Below are 13,742 nucleotides of genomic sequence, written 5' to 3' on the forward strand. Positions count from 1 at the left end.
CATTATGCACAAGAAATAACTGTGATAAATTTCAGGTTTTTAACTCTGTTAAAACTGCACAGAATGGCCAGATCACTTTCTTCATCAAATACTGCTGGAAACAAATTTCTTCAAAACAAGGCAAAGAATCATAAGCTTCGTGGTGCTCAACAGATGATAGAGGCGCAGCTTCAGCCTATGAAGGCTAAGCCAACGCAAGCAAGGCATTCCCCTGCCGTCCCTGGCCAGCGCTGTAACTGCTAAAAATGAATCGTTAAGCAATGCTCTGCACTTCTCCAAAATCTGCTGCTTGGAGAACATACATTTCCTACAGCTTCACAGCAGCTATGAGTGACAGATCTTGTCCGAGTCCAATTCATTCACTCCAGAAGTTACCTCCCACCTCCTTGCTGGACTGGCAGGGGTTGCATATATTTACAGACACACTGAAATAACATTTTTGTCATATGCTTAAGTATCACACCTGAAAAGCACCTTGGGGCTTTCCTATCTAATGTGCAGGTGGTGTTTCCCAGAGTTAACTGCTCTCTGCTTTTTGAACCGATAATTAATTCTATCCTACAGAAACCATCATAGGGAAGATCATCACCTGGGATGTTGGCAGATCGTATGGGCAGGCACAGAGGGATAAAGTGCTCGTGGTGACAAACTTCTTGGAGAAAGTCAAACTTGAACTGATGTAAAGTCTGAAAAATCACAACAGTCGGTGGCTTAGTTTACATTAAATCTGGGAAAATGGTAAGATAGAGCTGCAGGAACGTTTATTTCTACCTCAAAATCTCATACTCACATCCCACAGCGAAACTGCGGAGCTTATTACACCACGCTACAGTTTAGAATAAACATTTCGTTGTCTTCTCCGTTATCAAAGGAACTTGTCACAGTCAGACAAGCTTTACTAGGAATTCCTCGAATATGATTTTTTCATTGAAGCTGTACTGATAAATCTAAGTTTGATTTAAGCTACATATTTAAGGCCTATTTAAAGCAACACTGACTCTTTTCAAAGTATACTATACACAGTCTTAGGGAAGTATCTTCTCCATTTCACATAATTTGGCACCATTATATTCCTTACGTGCTTTTTCTCTCTTTTTTTTTTGTTTTTGTTTTGTTTTTGCCAACCAAATACAAGGTTTCAGCTACACAGGCCTGATCCAGAGCTCATTGAAATTGGTGGAAACTTCTTCTATTGATACCAGTAAGTTCCAAGCTTCTAGGGATTTTGGTGTTATGTACCACCAGCTGGAGCCACATTCCTTAAAATCAATACTGAGATCGTATATTCATTAGACTGTACTTACATTTTAACAAGCACTGCAAACAGAAAAGAGATAATGACCACACTGTTATGTTTCTTAGCATATTTCAATAACAATGATTAATCAAATTATTTTCTTAATATCAACGCGCCCAAGAAACCAACCAAAAATCTTTTGTTGAGCCTTGCAACTCACTTGAGAACTAATCATTCCCACTACACCAATGAGACTCTGAGAAATAAAGACAATAAATGAAACCCAGTAATAAGTTTTTACTTCCATCTTCTCACTCCATTCTTCTAAAGGCACAAAAGACTCATTTAGGATGACCACTACAATAGTGTATCAGTCCAGGCCCAACATTTGCCCTAGCATTAGTAAGTACTTGCAAAAGTCTCCAACTGGCCATGTTTTTAAGCCTTTGTAAATTCTTGCTAACTTGTATCGTTCTGCTACCACAGGCAGGCCTGGAATAAGCTATTTTTTTTTTTTTTAAAAAAAAAAACAATCTATTGAGCAGAGGGTGACCAGGAATTTTTCCCTGCAATGTGCTATTCCACCACAGTATCTTAAAAATACAGTTGGACATGGAATTCAGGGTCTGAAGACAAATAAGGAAACGAGGCAGCTGAAACATGCTTTCCAAGGGGAACTGTGGCATTTGCAGGGAACTTAAACTAATATCGAACTGAATTGTAATGAAGTATTTCACTTTCTTAATATTTCTCAAAACTGTGATCAGGAAGTCAGATTATCAACAATGTTTAAATGTTGAAATATAGAATGTCATGAATGAAATTTCTGTGGAACAGAAATTACCTTTCATTCATTATTAAAATAAATGTAGACTGCAATATTACATGATAAACCCACAAACTATTTATGCAAGCAGCAACAAATAGTTTTAAATTTTATGGAGAGAGAGGTCACGTTATAGTAAAATCTTTTTAAAGTGTAAACAACCAGTTAAAGAAGCAAAAGACACAAAGAAATGAAGACAACCCGGCAGTAAACGTTAATGACCAACTCTTGTTTAAGTATCTGATCAAACATGAAAACAATCCAAGATATTAATTTAATCGGCCTTTCCTTGAGCTCAGAAACGTCAGGTTTTATTTTATGCGTGTTGTTTCTAAGTGCTGTAAAGCCTGTTTCACTGGCACATCTATCTCAGCCCCGCAACGATTCTGCTCTCCAACGCCCTGGCGGATTGCTCCGAGAGGAAGCTGCGCGGGAGGCAACACGCGCGCGCTCACTGCAAAGCAGGTGCTAAACTCTGCTCTGCGCACTGAGTAATCGCAGACTTTTCTACTGGCCATTAATTGACTTTTAAAAAATCAAACATTTGTCTCGGTGGCTAAATGCATTTAGTGAAGTTTGAAATTTGGAAACGATTTTCAGATTACCTAATGTTATGTGCAGAATTACAGACTGCAGGTTATGACATTAATGCTGAAAGGCTCCATTCTAAATCTCTTCCAGAGAGTACGTGAACGATCCGAGCAGAGCGTGATATACGGTTTCAGTAAAAAGTGATTAATTTCAGGTGATAATCTCATTCATTACCTACAAATACCCAGACCCCTGCTGAAGAATTATAAAAAGTTAATGGACCGAAGCTTTGTAAGACTTTTTGGGAAAGATGAGCCATCCAAAATGTGTGTCTTGAGTATATGCTGTTATCTATTATTTCATACACTCTTAGATAATAGCTAAGAAACTCAGCAATTCAGCTGAATAATTTGGGAACCTCCTGTAGTTCGAAATTTATTGGCCAAACTGTACCACTATAGAAGCAACTATATTCAGTACAGAAGAAAATCAGCCTGCAGGACATTTTTTCCTTGGGGCAAATACAAGCTGATTTGGAGCAGGTTTTGCTCCTCGCATCATCAATGAGGTAAGAGCGTAACACCTTAGTTACGTTGAATTAGTCTCAAGTTCTCACATATGTTTTCGCAATGGTGCATGGTAAGGTATGCCCTTACTTTAAGCCCCCAAAAGAAAATGATTACCAACTGTTGGTGATCTTTACAGATCAAACCACTAGTAGTGGACTTCCCTCCGCCCCCAAAAATTAAAGCTTAAATTCAAAGAATTTCTGCCTGGTCAGCCTTTAGCATGCCTTGGTCTGATCTGTCCTTGCAGAGCCTACTCTTGCAAGATTCAAAGAGCGCAGCTTGGACTTCGGAGAGGGGAATAGATGGCTTGAAAACAAAAGAAATCATTGCAAACGTAATTTCTGTTGATAGTTTTGGCCCAGACTGACAATTACTAACAATACTTACCACTTAGACAAGGTTTACATGAAGTACTTGTTAACGCTTCAATAATCTGTAAGGGGAAAATGTTCTAATCTCACAGTACTCCCACATTATTCGTTTTTTATGTATCTTCTGAAAACAGTCATACAAGTTAGTTTCACATTGGACAAAGAGTCCATCTGCAGGGAACCTTTTACAAAATAAAGGCTTCAGCCACAACACACAAATTTTTCTACTAACTCAAACTCTGAGCATGGTGAAGCCATGGAATAGATCATGAATAGTTTCAACCTTGGGGGAGGAAGAGGGGGGAATCAAGAACTATACCTTGCTATCTCCTGTTCCAAACATACTTATATAATTGTTGACCATCTTGAACACAAATCCACGATCCATAAACGTGAAGCAGCGCTAAGAAAGGAAGAAAGAATTATGATTTCATAGCCACAAAAGCAGTACATGGTCTGACTTAACTAGTTATCTACCTTGCCTCACCCATAAATTTGGATCGTTTGGGCTGGTGAAGCTAGCCTTATAGCAGGGCAAAGAAAATGAAGGAACTGGTGAATCTTCCCCCCGTGCTCCCTCCCCCCCCTTTAAACTTTTTTTTTTCAAGTAATAATACATCGATCAAACTTTTCATTGTGTCTACAGCCTAAAATAACTATCACAGCGTACAGTGCACTAGGAGAAAGCGTATCTAATGAAACAGTCATTTGTGTACTGTAACACTCAATAACTAGAGGTTGTGTGCGATGGGAGCTGACCTGAACATCTCCTTCACTGGCAGAGCTATGATTCTTGAGGAATCAATGAAGCCAAAATATTCACTGTCTGCAAACTCCATTATCTCTCTGGGAGCAAATACTCAAGCTGCTACGTTACATTAGGTGGAGAGCAGTGCTTTTACTGACTGATGAGGCTAAACAGCTAGAAGGCGTAAAGGCTTCTGAGGGCCTTGATACTATGGTTACTGACATTTTTTCTTTGCAGAGTCAGCCGACCAGATGGGGAATGTAACCTTGGATCCTACCCCCCACCTTCTTTGGTGCTCTTGGACTCTGCAAGATTAGCAACCTCCTGCGTGTTCTGCAATGCAGCACTCAAATTACGCTGCTGCAAACTCCAATCAGGAGAGAGTCAGATCATCTCTAAACCTATGTAATTCTTGCTGGCAATCTAGAATTGAAAAGAAAGTAGAGCAGAATCGTACGCCTTATTGTGTAACGGAGCATTACCATCTCCCCTGCTCAGATGAGTAACACAAAAATAGCATGCAAAACTGCAGCACAACCACAGCTGCAACACCACACAATTACTAAGCCCCTCCATCTATGCTCGTGCCTCAAATCAACATCAACTTCCAAATGATATATCACTAAGGAGATACAGCTTAACACCAATATATCAGCAACAGCTTCCATATTAAACTGTCACCAGAGGCCAACACAGCGGACAGTGGACATATCATTTGTTTTACTTATGTAAATACGACAGGAGAAAGACACCTTCAGCTTGTGTTTGTTTTCCTGATAACCCCACAGGAACATTTTGTTGCTGGTATACAGCTCTTCCCCTAACGCTGTGCTTCAACCTCTCACAAAAAGCTTTGAGCCTGTGTTTCAGTGTATATGATGTACAAACTTCTGCACTTCGTTGACAGGTCTGTACTTCGTTTCCTCCCTCAAAAGGTTTATTTCTAAACAAACGGCTGGTCTCTTCCCTTACTGAATGGCAGTTTTTCTTCCCATGCTCCACAGCTAATTCAAAGTTGGGAAAGTCAACGTGATTGAGAAATATTAGGACCAAAAAAAAAAAAAAAACCCACCAAAAACCTGCTGTTAGTGACTTCTCTAAAGCACATATGCATTTCCTTTTATTTGGTAAATGAAAGGGCGTTACAGAGTTAAATGGGTAGGTCACAGTATTTCACACAATGCTTGCAATTTACTCTACACTGGGATGTAAAAGCTTCCTACTCCAGTTGTTATTAGGAAATACTAATCCACCCATGAACAGCCATTCACAGCTGCAGCGTTTGAAAAAAATACACTAGCTCAACTATAACCACGGTCCCATTCCTAAGCAAACTTTTTAAAAACTGAATGTAATACAAGAATGTGTAGAATTTGCAAACTTGGGCTTCTTTAAAAGAAGAGGGATAGATAAAGCAACTTTATATAAAGCTTTTGCGTTTTCGAAGACCCAGCTGAGCTACAGATCAATAAAAAATTCAGAAATTCAGTCATTGTTTGCACAGAATTGTTTTCGCTCCCTTCAACTACAGTAGAATATCCTCAGCCTTGCACTAAGCACGGACAAAGTGCATATGCTGTAATGGCAGAACATCTCACCTTGAGAAACCTGGCAGTGCTGTGGTTTGCATTTCTGGTTTCTTCAAGAGCATCTTTGTACTTCCAAACAACGTGGTCTGCCAAGACCATCACAAGTGTATCTAGCTCAGTTTGAAATGACTCTGGAAACCTCTGAGTTCGAGAAACCTAAACAGGGAACACATCATCACTTGAGAGCGTACAACTTTGCATATTAAACCTGAAAATATATTCAGGCCAAGAGTAAAGACAACACAACACAGGTCATTCAATACAAAAGATAAAAAATATTTTTAGATTTCCGTGGACACATTCTGAGTATAAACCCCAAATGAAAGTCTTGTACATAGGTAACTGGGAAACGTAATTCTCAGATTGCAACATAGGTATAGTAAGGATCTGAAATCCAGGCAGAAGAGAGATCAAAACAGAAAAAAGCACTGACCTCCAGCTTTGTCAGGTTGGCCCAAAACAGAGGGGTCTCTAGATCATTCATTTGACATCTGACATACCCATCTGCTGGTTACCCAGTCAACATTAGAGACTTCTCATTCCACCCTAATCCATCCATTAGAAAGCTGATGCAAATGAATTTTAGGCCCACCCATTCTGTTTGTTTTCTAATTGAGAGCAACATTTACATGTACCTTTGTTTTGTTTGTATCAACCAAGTGCTGTGCCATTGATTTTAAGATAACCGCAAAGAAGAACCAGGAATGCTGTTCAAAAGAAGAAAAAAGAGATTAGAAAAGAACAGTTACCGGATAGATATTTACAACCCAAACTCCATTCTGCAGAGATGGGCTGCGTTTCTCAACAATGCACATGGGTAGACTCTACATGACAAATAAATTAAAGAGCCTGAGTGCTATGTATTTGAGTAACTTCGGATCTCTTCCTTTGGAGAGCTGAAGCCAACTCAAGGGTGACAAGAAGCAGAGGCCTTCACTAATCAGGCACTTTGTACTTGTGGTTCTTTGGTTTTTAAGGAGTAAGGAGTCCACAAATACTATTCTTACAATCCTTCCATTCCTACTGAGGTTTTCTTCATTCTGTGTTTGTATTAACTCGGTATTAACATGATGCAGAGAACAGAGCTGGAGAATAAATTGCTCTATTAGTTTCAACAGAGTGATAATTTGGATCAGAATAAGATGGCTCTTCTTCAAATGCTATCTGTAATAGTGAAAAGGTAGCATATAGATTGATACCTTAGGAGATACGTGATACAAAAATATACTCAAAAAGCTAACACACTGCAAAACCACCACCACAAGTACTTTCTAACGGTGCAGGTTTCTTACAGACTAGCTTCTCTACTTTTCTAAGTGTTTTTGCCACTCTGGTGGCTCAGCACAGAAAGCAGAAACCAGTTGGCTCTAAACAGCTGAGCATGTCTTTGCTATTGGGAACTCCAGAGCTGAACTACCTAGTTCTCAAACCATATTCTGTAGACTCAGCGATGGGGATTGCATGTGTATGAGTTTCTGACAGCTAGCTGGATGTGATGAAATGCACCTTGGTCTACTCATGAAGTGTATCGCAAAACCTCAGCCACTCATTTTTCTCACTGCCAAAGGCAGCAGTTGAAATCAGATAAAAACGCCCCTCTCACACACGAATATTCTCCCTACAACAACTTCTAAAATAAAAGTACCCTAAAAGTAACTGCTCCCATCATATTATGTAAGAATTAGGTTTCTTACACTAGCTGAGCATTAACAGAAAGGAGGAAAGCTATTATGCAAAACAAAATATTTCGAAAAATGTTATGTTCAGAAGCTGTAGCAAGTCTGACAAAGTTATTGGATTGTCATGGGATGTGATGTGTGCAAAGCTCATACGGGAAAGGAGAAGGAGTGGAAAATGATGGAACAAGTGAGGTTCAGGCAGAAACTGGTGTTAATGTGCTATTTCAAAATGTCATTTACCTTTAAAACCTGTTTCACTGTTACTTGCTCATTTAACTTCAGAAGACCAGTCATATTCTTGGCCAGTTCTTCATGAACAGTCCTTTCTTCAAACGATTTGGTCCTGAACACGTACTGAAGAAGAGGGGAAAAAAAATCATTAAAGTTTACATAAAAACACATACAGTAGATCTCGGTAGGAGAAGGTAAAATTATTTATACATCACAAAACAACATCAACAATCTTTGCTTGCCAAAAAAACTTGAATGAACAATTCACACAAAATTTAATTCACCTAGCAATAGGGCTACACTACTCCCCTACAAAACCTGAATTTTAAGCAAAACTTCCCATTGATTTCAACTTAATGTGAACCAAGAGGAGTTTCTGCTTAAAATCACTGCTATGGGGTATTTTTTCCAATAGGGCATAAGCTCCTGTCATTCTTCTAAACTGCTTTTCAAGCCATTTCACCTTGGGAGGAAAAAAAAAAAAAAGAATAAGCAAGTAGATGAAGTAAGGAGGGTTTTTCACCCACCTAGTCAGGGCCACCTTTTCACTTGCTCCTTTCTTCCAGTGGCAACAGCTAGTCAGAGCTGGTAGCAACTCTTCATCCTGAAAGGTGTAGAGCACCCACTAGAACTTACAGAAGGGGAAAACTATATCCTCTTCTAGAAATCAGCCCCTAAGGATAAGGATTCCTCTACCAAACTGCTCAGAAGTCATAGATGCAGCATGAGTTTTATTTAACATTTTACTAAGCTAATCATTTGCTGCTGGAATCCATTACTGCTTCCCCCAAACAAGAGCACTGCCATTGCACCAATTAAGAGCAAGTACCTTTTCGGTACAAACAGGTAGGTAAAAGAAAGGAATATATATCACTCGAAAATTCTTTATTAACATTCAGCCTTGTTTCCAAAACAGATGTCATAAGCTGCTCCCTATGCAGTTTGGCACTTCTGGGTCCACTTAACTCAGCCTAAGCTTCACGTTAATTCTGAATCTTAGTGACAATTCTGAATGTACTTGTTCCCAAAACAGCATCTCTAAAGTAAGCATTACTGACTTCATTTCCTTACAGATAAAGGAAACTAATGTTCATTTGCTTTTGGCCACCGCTGGCAATGGAATAATGGGCTAAACAGATTTTTGGTGTGGCCCGATAATGGCCTGCTACTTCAAAGATATTTAGCTGCAACAGGTGTCTACTGCAATTTCCAAAGCTACTGAGTAGAAGAGGTACTTAATACTCGTGGAATTAACTATACTTAAACGTTACGTAGCACATGATTCTGCAGATATTATTTTTGGGTTTAATTCAGGGTATTTGAAACTAGAATTTGATTACTAAAGTGTTGAAATGCAACATCTGTAAACACATACTTTCTGCAAGTATGAAAATAAATTCATACTGTGCAAGTATCAACCAACAGTCATCAACACTGAAATTAAGAGCTTTCCCATTTAGTAACCTAACTCCTTCTGTATTTTCATTATTCTATCCATGAACACGCTGAAATCTCAGAGTTCATAAGGAATGTATTTGCTTTCACCTTGTTTTCTTAAAGGTAATTGAAAAAAACCATTATGTCACATATGCCAGTCATGAATCACAAATAAAACGTATGTTATGAAAACAACTTATTTCACAACGAATCACCATATCATTACAGTTAGAAGTCCATACAGACATTTGTCACTCAAAACTTATTTCCATGACTATGGGGGAGCTCGCACTTCTGTCGTGACCAACGTTAGTGCTGTCACCAGCAAACCAGAGCAAGCCAAGAGACAAAGTGACAGCAGCATTTCCTTTAGCTCTTCCAACAACCTCCAGTTCTCCTCTATGCTGCCATTTGAAATGAACAAAGAAGGTGATACACTACAACATTTAAAGATACTATAACTTACTGCAGATTCACCTAGTAATGTTGGAACCAAATTTTCCAGTCTTGCCTCCTTCTTCCCTCCTTTCCTCCCAATAAACCAAGCAAGAAAAAACATGTAGCACCCTTAAATAAGGCTCACTCGTTTATTAATTCTTCTGTTAGTACTGCAGTACTACTGCAGTACTGTTGAACTTCCTGCTTAAAAATATAGACTTTTTTTTTAAATTCTCAGCTACTAACACTGCTACCCTAATATACTATTGATCAGGTGCTTGCTGGTCAATAGCATTATTCATGCTAATTTAGAGGATAATCAATTAATACAGATAACAAGATCATTTTTAGAGAGGCCACTCATTTGGCTTTTTAAAACTGCAGCTTCCCTGGAAGCAAACTCCATACACAGAATACAGCCATACACATTTTACTGAAAAAAATACCCTCTTCAAAAATGAGAACTGGGTGGAAAAAGCTGACCAAACCGGGCACCGTTACAAAAACTGTGAACCCAACAGATGAGAAAGTCATTTGTGAACTATAGCACACATGGAGACACAGGAACGTGAAACTAAAATCATGACTTCAGAAAACAATAGAAAGCTTGGTTTAAAATAAAGCTTCCTAAAAACATGCAGCAATTTTGCAACCCTCAACAGCACCCAGAAGTACCTCTTTCATAAAAACTACCACTTATGAATCTGTATTAACTGCAACAAGGGTAACCCTGTACCCTGGTCACCAGTATTATACAAGTGACAAATCTCATCACCATCAAGAGGAACGCTGCAAACTGTCAAAATGCTTTAAATCAGGCTCTCACAGGTATCCGTCTAGCTGAAGCTTTGTAATCTTTCATGTATTTATCCTCCCCCCAAACCCCGCAAGGTGGAAAATTCTCTTTCACCCCATTTCACAGAGACTGATGCTAAGCCTACCCTCTGAGCAGCTCTGTGCATTTGCTCTCGGTCCTGCTTCTAGAAGGCAAGCCCGCCCCATCGTGTCCTGACTACGGAGAACCGGGCACCGCATGGTCCCAAACCCTGCAGGAGGGCACTGCAGCTTCCTTCTGTGCTTGTACACCTCGGTGTCGTTTTGAAAGAAAGCTGCACCGTGCAGCCAGAACACGAGCAGCCCTTTCTCCTTCTACGTGGAGGAAGGATGCGAGCCAGATGCCGCTGGGACTGGAGGAGAAGGACGCACCATGGACGCCCCTGCTGTACAGCATGCGCTTGGAGCACAAGGAGGCAATCTAATCTGCCCAAGGTGGCACAAGAAGCTTGTGGCAGAGTAGGGAAATTCATTCACAGCCTCTCGCACGCTGTCTGTTAGTTTGCTAACCACCAATTCATCCAGCCTAAAAGCCGCAGGAAGATACAATGCAAACGTAGAGAAAGCTACGGGCAAATGCAACTACAAGAAAACAGACCAAAAAAAACACGTAAAACAGTATAAAAGCAACTGACTAATCATACCGTCACGTAAGAATTGATGCAGTTGTCTAGTTGTTCTTCATGGCACTTAGCAACAACGTTAGTAAGAACCCTGGAAGATTAAAAAAGAAGAAAAGAAAAGTTTGAGCTGTTTTGTGTCATACGACAGAGAAAGTCCATCTGATGCATCACATTATTCCGTAAGCGGGATCTCATTTAAAATAGCCCATGAGGGATATGAGCCTAATGATGAATACCACGTGCAGAAACCAACCCCCTGGGCAACACACAGTCGCTCCTGGGGCACTTCACTTGCCTGGGTCATGGTGCTATGTACGCCTTTGTTTCAAAAATCGACAAAATGCACCCAGTTTAGTGATTATACCTGTACTGATACTAATGTCATTACAACACGATATATCTGTCAACTAATCTTATATAAACCCTGAATGATTAAAAAGAAGAAAAATTAGAGTATGTTAATGAAACAGAGAAGCAAGATCCCCCTTCTCTGGGTACGCTGCTTACCAGCTTTCTCTCAGATCTTGGCAAATCTGTAAAGCCCTGATGTCTACAGCGTTAATCCTAAATAAACGCTCGATCCCAAGCTCGCCCCTCTCCTGCACAACCTGTTTGCATATAGCCCAAGTGCCTGGGGCCCCAGGAGCACCAGGCTGGGCAAGGCACCCCTCTTGGTGCTGCACAGGGTGGCGAGGGCAGACCCCGGTGGGGCCAGGGCAGCTCAGCAGCTCTTAAATGTCAAAAACTGGTGAGCTAGATCTCAAATTCAAGGGCACTTGTAAATAATAGCACAACTGAAATAGATTACTAACATGTAATACACCAATAGAAATACTGCCGGACTGGGGTCCACGTACAAGTAGTCATTTCTACTAGCTTGGTGATTTGAGTGTTTTCTGCTAATTCTTATTATTGGATTCAAAAGCTTTGTAATTTTTACAGTCAGTATTTTTCACATATTTCATTTCTTGTTGTTATTAAGAGAACTAAGACTTTTAGTGAAACACAAAGGCCTTGACAAAACTGCTTATTCCCTTTCTGATCCTTCAGCTTTTGCTCCAATTTGGAATTGATGCAAGTTCTGGCAAAGATAAGAGAAACGATGGCATGACTGGGCACCAAGTAAATAACCATGAAAGAATAAAAAAAAGGATAATGTTTTTCCCCCCAGCATACAAACAATTCTGCGCTCTCATTCTGCTGTTGTTGCTTTTAATACATTCAACACAAGCTGCTTCAAGCTATTCAGAACAAAATACAATGTGTGCATATATAGGACACATCAATGAATGGCAAACACAGAAGATGCGCATATTCCTGTTGACATCAACAAAGTTAGCACAAAAGCTACCACATAGGCAAGGAAAACATCGAGAGTCCGTTTTTTGCCAGGTGGGTGTACAGTCAAAATTTAGAGCATGAAAAAAAATAGGACCTTTTCATTTTTTCAATTTGATCATTAAATTTAATTTTAAATAGTATCTTCTACAGCGTTTCTCCCCCAGTCAATTAACTGATACTTAAATTCTAGCCTGGGACAGTCCTTCATTCTCTCTCATTAACTGGCTGTAACGCCAGTTAATTTGTTGGGCATAAGGGGGTCCTGAGCAAAGGTCCAATTGCCTCTCCTCTTTTGAAAGCAGTATGCAGTCACGAAATACACCTGTTCACAAGTGAAATGATAGGGCTAAGGCTCTTCTAATCCTACTGCCTAGGTAGGATAAAACTGGACTTTGTCCTGCAAGGTGCCAAGATCCTTTGACAAAGCACTGAAACTCTAGCTTCCCCAGGCTAAGACTAGGAATTCAGCCTCCTCGCTCCTTTAAATTTTCCCAATTAATCCTTCTTCAAGAATTAATTCTGAAGAACAAGCCGAGGAAAGAAAGAAAACACTGAAAGAAGATGAATCTAATAGAGATGCCGAGAGCTGAGAGTTGTCATTTTCTCCTTCTAGTTACAGTTCCAATATTCAGCTACCGGCAGAAGTACAACAAAAATGCCACTGTGGCCAAGGGAAATCGCAGTGCAACTTTCTGCCCTACTGCAGAGAATAACAATAGTCTCTCCAGTATTTTTTTCTGCTGTCCTGATTAACAGCATCAATAAACAGTTTCATTATGTGAGGGGTGAGACTCATCAAATCACTACAGCTCTTTGCTAGCTCACGGGATAACGCTTCCACTGCTTCTCAGTTATTGCTCAAATACTGTAATTAGAAAATGCCCCCAGAACAGTGTGACCTGGTTGTTTCGACTCTGCGCTGGACATTGCAAGATGCCGAGCTCTTTTCATGTGTGGAACTCCAGATTTTCAAACCCAAACAAAACCCAAAACTGATATTCAGCTTCATCAGGAAGCACTTAGCTCCTGGAGAATGAGTTCTCTTCTTCACCTAAGACCACCTCAGACTACAGGGGGCATGCCCACTATGGTCAACAGTTTCCTGGTTGATATCAGAGTCAACCATGCAATATCACGCTCTTCTATGTCATCTGAATTATTTGCAGAGATTTGTGTTAGGCTAGGAGGCAGGCATTCTTAGGAAGCTGAGTTAATCTGCTGAAACCTAAATGCTAGGTCAGCCTTAGCGAGAGCAGCTCTAGTTGGACTACCATCTACGCTTTCACTC

At 40.0% G+C, this 13,742-nt stretch overlaps 1 protein-coding gene across 16 annotated transcripts in view; it reads right to left on the minus strand.

Annotated features, from left to right (window-relative positions):
• Window positions 1–13,742, minus strand: part of DOCK10 (dedicator of cytokinesis 10) — a 165,503-nt gene that overhangs the window by 35,472 nt on the left and 116,289 nt on the right. For all 16 annotated transcript variants that reach the window (XM_068953722.1, XM_068953730.1, XM_068953727.1 and 13 more), the window contains exons 25-30: window positions 11,135–11,204; window positions 7,791–7,904; window positions 6,507–6,578; window positions 5,881–6,027; window positions 3,854–3,937; window positions 590–686 (exon numbers count right to left, since the gene is read on the minus strand). In XM_068953722.1, coding sequence (XP_068809823.1) covers window positions 590–686; window positions 3,854–3,937; window positions 5,881–6,027; window positions 6,507–6,578; window positions 7,791–7,904; window positions 11,135–11,204 — 584 coding nt within the window. The remainder of the gene's footprint in view (window positions 1–589; window positions 687–3,853; window positions 3,938–5,880; window positions 6,028–6,506; window positions 6,579–7,790; window positions 7,905–11,134; window positions 11,205–13,742) is intronic.

This window comes from Struthio camelus, chromosome 9, assembly GCF_040807025.1.
Source record: "Struthio camelus isolate bStrCam1 chromosome 9, bStrCam1.hap1, whole genome shotgun sequence".
NCBI classification, from domain to species: Eukaryota; Metazoa; Chordata; class Aves; order Struthioniformes; family Struthionidae; genus Struthio; species Struthio camelus.